The 6,148-nt window shown below is 31.3% G+C and overlaps 1 protein-coding gene across 1 annotated transcript in view; it reads right to left on the reverse strand.

Moving 5' to 3' along the window:
• Window positions 1–1,591: 1,591 nt before the first annotated feature.
• Window positions 1,592–6,148, reverse strand: part of nompC (no mechanoreceptor potential C) — a 98,389-nt gene continuing 93,832 nt past the window's right edge. The window contains exons 51-53 of the mRNA XM_080178214.1: window positions 4,534–4,631; window positions 3,738–3,798; window positions 1,592–2,960 (exon numbers count right to left, since the gene is read on the reverse strand). Of these exons, the coding sequence (XP_080034340.1) occupies window positions 2,873–2,960; window positions 3,738–3,798; window positions 4,534–4,631 (247 nt within the window). The 3' untranslated portion in view covers window positions 1,592–2,872. The remainder of the gene's footprint in view (window positions 2,961–3,737; window positions 3,799–4,533; window positions 4,632–6,148) is intronic.

Below are 6,148 nucleotides of genomic sequence, written 5' to 3' on the forward strand. Positions count from 1 at the left end.
TTGTTATATGATGTTTTTATAATGTTTTCTCCTCCACGCTTAATATAAAAAATAACAAGGACAATGAAATCCAACAGCAATCAATAAATTATTACTTGGATGATGCACCATATTTTTATGTACTATGATAAAGTAATACTTGCAGCTGGCTAAAATAATGTTTCCCCATCCACCCCCTTTACCTTTCCCCTTACCTCCTTATGGATGAAAGAACTTACCAATAATTGAGTTTAGCAAGCTAAATTGACGATAAATTTAACTTGCTAAAACTTTAGAAAAAATTAAAATAAGGGATGAGAGGATGTAATATTTTGTATGCCCCACCCCTTCAGGATTCCCTTATCCTTAGGGTTGGCTCTACCAGCAGGACTAACTAAAAACTAATATAACCTAACCCAACCAAACCTTAAGTAATAAACAAACAAACGAAAAACTACCCCACCCCCTTATTTTCAAATTTTTAAATTTAATTTAATGGGTTCACTGTTTAACAAGATACTTTGTGGGAAAGTGCTGAAAAGGAGAACTAAATGTAGAAATTATAAAAAAAATTCCAAAACTTGTAGAGTAGCTTAGCAACTAAATATTTTCCTTTTTATCAAATAAAATGAATGTACACTTTTAGTTTTATAATCTTTAATAAGTAAACAATCACATAATTTTTATCATTACATATTTAATTTTCCATTGACGTCATCATGTCAATCTTAGTTCTTTTTATTCTTACTAGCGGCTGCGCCCCTAGGGGCCTATAGTGACACTTGAGGGAGGAGGGGGGGGGGGGTATTGGATTCGACCTATCCCATTTTTTATTTCTGATTTTAAAAGGAGAACCTTATAGGTTTATCATTTAGCAAGATCCTTTGGTACAGACAGACAGAATGTTACTTTATTATAAAGATATCTTTAGGATATTAAATAAAACCATACTTTTTTATAACGGCTCTAAACTGAATTCGATTTATATAAGCAAATAAGATTAGTTTTTAGTAGCGAGGCTTCACTATAATCTAATGCAATGTCCATCCGTCACCCCACCTAATATTTTAATTCAAAATAGGATTTTGTAACTTATTTGCACATGGTGTACTAGAACATTTTGTTCATAAGTATAAGTTGTCAAAGAATAGTTGAACAAAATTGTTGTTTTACATCTAAACTAACGGCTTCGCCCCGAGAATTTCACTTTAGTTTTACAATTGTAACATAAGTTCCACACTGCGTCATAATCCAAGATGTTAAAAATGGTACCTACTAATGTTAGGTCAGGTGCACGACATAAGAGGAGCAGGAATGCCTTGGCCCAAAACAGCTAATAAAATAATTTCTTTGCTGAAAGATGAGAAAGAGGGAAAATAAAAATAAATAAAAAAATATCAAGATAGAAAAAACAAAGTAAAAAAAATGACAGAAAATCTGGGTAAACGTGTTTGCTAAGAAAGAGGGAGAAAGAAAGAAATAGAGAGAAAAGAGAGAGAGAGAGAGAGAGAGAGAGAGAGAGAGAGAGAGAGAGAGAGAGAGGGAGAACCATATCAGAACAGCGGTTAGCAAGATTCTCGGGTACAATTATAACAGGATAAACATCTGAGATTCTCACATTTATTTCAATAAATAATATTTAATTGATAAATTACAATTTTAGAAAAGAAAAAATAATTTACAGTAGTTTCAGGAGTATTGTTTAAAACACTGTTTCTTTTATAAATTTGTTTAAAATTCAATAAACACTTACAATAATATGATCATGAAAAAATATTGAGTGGAATATTGGACCCAAAAAGTATTGTTACACAGTAAATAATTAAGTTTGTACTGTCCAAGATGTGTAGATTTCATTTCTGGCAACCAGAAAATTTCCAAAAATCAAAAAAAAAAAAATTTATTCTCTAGGAGCTCACACGTGTTTATGATAAAAAAATATTCTTATCTTTAAAGTTTTTTACAAGTTTGCTTTTCTAAAGTTTTTTTTATAAAACCATACAGAATGTGATCTATTGCATGCTGAATTTGCATTATTTTAGCAAACAATCAATAAAAATATACTATGAATTTGCTCCCTTCAAGATAAGTTTTATGATACAAAACTTTATAAAAGTATTCAAGATTTTAAATGAAGATTCTATTCTTATTTTGTTTGTGTGGAAACTCTTAGAGAATTAACACTGAACTTTAAATTAGTTTTCATAAAAAATAAGATTACTTTGGATTTTCTTGTTGCCCAAAATGAAATCTATGCATCTTTTTAGTTAAGATAAGATTGGGAATTTCAAACTAATGCAATAATGAACAGCAGTTTTTGATAAAAAAATTTAATAATAATTGATGATTAGAATATGAAAATGGATGCAACATCAAGGGTTAGATAAAACTAGGGTTGGGCTGGATATCCGGTTTTTCCGGATATTTGGCCATTTTCAATATCCAGCCAGCTCCGGATATTGAAACTATACAGTTACTGAATATCCGGCTGATTTCTAATACCAGATATCTGGTTATCTGGCCTGATATCAGGTAATTTGCTGGATATCGAACGTTGGCCAGATGTCCGGCTGGATACCGGATATCCGACATTATAAATTAGCCATATATATACGGTATCCGTTATCCGGCCAAAAAGGGTCCGGCACAACCTTAGATAAAACACAGATAATAATAATAATAAATTGGATTAAATATATCAAAATTCTTAAACCTCATCATCCTACCAAAGTGCAGCTCTGTCTGAGGTTAAAAATATAAACTTTTTTTGTCACAAAGTACCAAAAAACCTCATTAAATTGGTTTTCAAAAAAATTTCTTGAAGTAGAAAAAAAGTTTTATAATTCAAAAACATTTTGAATTGATATTTTTTTTCTATTTACTGGAAAGGTTTTCATTTAGCCGGAGTATTTTTTACAACAGCATAATATTTCTTGACAACAACTTTCCAGTCCAACACATTTTCTATCTTCTTCTTGTCCCTAAAAAATAAAAAATTGAAAAGCGTTTTGTCGATTTCACATTAGCTTTTGATAGGTTATTTTATGTTAGGTTGGGTAAGTTGGGTTAGATTGCCCCACAGGGGCTAGAAAGAGGTGGAAAGCTACTGTAAAAGTACGACCAAACGCCCCTTATGAGGCGTTGCAACGAAAGGGACTATACCCCTTAATTTATTTAAAAAAATAAAACTTTAAATCTAATTTTTTATCAGGAATGTATCAAATAATGTTACTGTTTTAAAAAGATAGTTTTTAAGTTGATTATTTTTTATTTTTACAATTTTTAAGAGTGAAGCTTTTATATAATTAGAGTCGGTCCGTCCGTACGTCCGTGACGGATAGCTTTTTCCGTTAATTTAGGCATGTTAGAAATGTCCTATCGATTTCAAACTTTGCATGGTGATTACTGTAGTAGTTAAGTACGATATAGAAAGCGCAGCAACTCTATAATCGTTACCAGAACGTTTATTTTAAACCTGTTGATTTCTAACTTTTTTAACAACTAATTTTTATATATGAAATAGGTTATTATCCGATTGATCTGATTTTTGAAATACGGATCAAGTCCTGAAAATGTTAGTATGTCCTTAAACATTATCCTGTATTACGCACTTTTTCAACAAATTTACTTACAATTTTTATTCGACTTTTATTTATTTGATTATTAAGTTCTGACACTCTTCATGTTGTTTTGTACTACCATTACAGAGCTTCGCTTTTATGAATGTTGTCATCCTTGTGTAGGTAAAAAAAGCATGCCTGACACTTATTGATGATCCAAAATTGCCGGGGGTTTCCGGTATTTTCAAGGCAGCTCCATCTAGAAAAATAAACTCAAATATAATGTTTTTTGTTTTAATGGAATAATGGTATTACGTTTTTAACCAGACGGGAAGGGGACATTGGGCTGTTTATTATACTAGTCCCCAAAGTTTTATAATGTTTTCTTATTTTTTGTATTAACAACTTTGAGGACTTTTATTGAATTTTATTAGCATATTTTTATTTTTAAAAGTTTAATGTCAAATGGTTTATTTATTGAGTTAGGTATCTAAACGTTTCAACTCCTAACTGTCATCTACAGAAGGTTTGATTTTGTATACCAAAATAATGAATTTTAGAATACAAATTTTAAAATCAATACCAGTTTTTTTGCTAGGTCCTTTAGCCCCTAACAAAACTGATTAAAATCTTATAATTGATTTATTTATTAACCGCGGAAACTAATAACTTGTGTTTGTGTGTGTGTTTGTATATAATATATGTGTGTTTTTGCTTGTGTGTGTATATGTTTGTTTGTGTATGTGTGAATATGTGTGTCTAAGTGTCTGTGTCTGTATATGTCATGTATGTGTGTGTATATGTGTAAGTATAAGTGTGTGTTCATGTGTATGTGTATAGGTGTGTGTATTTGTGTATGTAAGTGTATGTGTAAATAGATTTATAGTATAAATGTATAAACAGACAAATACCAGCATAACTTTTTCAAAGACCTAAAACCTTGCAGACGAGAAATAATTTCTTTAAACTTTGCTTTCTAAATTCAGCTGCTTACTTTCTTCTTTTCCATTCTTTTTCATGCTGCCTGACTTTCCATCACTGGGACTGTTCACCATCTTCGAGTAGTCATCAACTCTTTTCTTTCTAGCAGTTCTAGAATAAATAGATAGTTGGAGAGTGAGATAGATATATAGTTAGATAGATAGATAGATACTGGTGCTGTTCACCATCTTCGAGTAGTCATCAACTCTTTTCTTTCTAGCAGTTCTAGAATAGATAGATAGATAGAAAGATAGATAGAAGGATAGATAGATAGTTGTATACTGGGGTTATTCACCATCTTCGAGTAGTCATCCACACTTTTCTTTCTGGCAGTTCTAGGATAGATAGATAGATAGAAAGATAGATAGATAGATAGAAGGATAGATAGATAGTTGTATACTGGGGTTATTCACCATTTTGAAGTAGTCATCCATCCTCTTCTTTCTAGCAGTTCTAGGATAGATAGATAGTTGGTTAGATATATATAAATATATAGATAGCTAGATATATAGATAGATACAGGGGCTGTTCACCACCTTGGAGTAGTCATCCACTCTTTTCTTTCTAGCAGTTCTAGAATAGATAGATAGATAGAAAGATAGATAGATAGATAGATACAGGGGCTGTTCACCATCTTGGAGTAGTCATCCATCCTCTTCTTTCTAGCAGTTCTAGGATAGATAGATAGTTGGTTAGATATATATAAATATATAGATAGCTAGATATATAGATAGATACTGGGGCTGTTCACATTCTTGGAGTAGTCATCCACTCTTTTCTTTCTAGCAGTTCTAGAATAGATAGATAGATAGAAAGATAGATAGATAGATAGATACAGGGGCTGTTCACCATCTTGGAGTAGTCATCCATCCTCTTCTTTCTAGCAGTTCTAGGATAGATAGATAGTTGGTTAGATATATATAAATATATAGATAGCTAGATATATAGATAGATACTGGGGCTGTTCACATTCTTGGAGTAGTCATCCACTCTTTTCTTTCTAGCAGTTCTAGAATAGATAGATAGATAGAAAGATAGATAGATAGATAGAAGGATAGTTAGATGGATAGATAGATAGATACTGGTGCTATTCATCATTTTGGAGTAGTCATCCACTCTTTTCTTTCTAGGATAGATAGATAGACAGATATATAGATAGATAGATAGATAGATAGATAGATAGATATATAGATAGATAGATAGTTAGATAGATAGATAAATAGATAGAGAAATAGAGAGAGAGATAGATAGATACTGGGGCTATTCACCACCTTGGAGTAGGCATCCACTCTTTTTTTTCCAGCAGTTCTAGGCTGGATAGATAGATAGACATGTAGATAGATAGATAAATATATAGATAGATAGAAGAAAATGAGAAAAATTAACGAACTGTTTTCATCAGGGATGAAAATAACATTAGGCTGTTGATTACACTAGTCCCCAAAGTTTTATAATTATGTTTTCTCATTTCTTGGCAACCCTTGAGACTTTTATTCAACTTTTGGTTGGTTGGTTCATTTAGTTTGGTAATTTTGTGTATAATTACTGGGAATTACATCAATTTTTCGGTCATTGTCTTGTCCCTTTAGATCCATAGTCTTTATATTAAAGTTGAAAAAAATATTATA

Source organism: Acartia tonsa, chromosome 12 (assembly GCF_053477335.1).
Source record: "Acartia tonsa isolate MP-2025a chromosome 12, ASM5347733v1, whole genome shotgun sequence".
In the NCBI taxonomy this organism is placed as follows: domain Eukaryota; kingdom Metazoa; phylum Arthropoda; class Copepoda; order Calanoida; family Acartiidae; genus Acartia; species Acartia tonsa.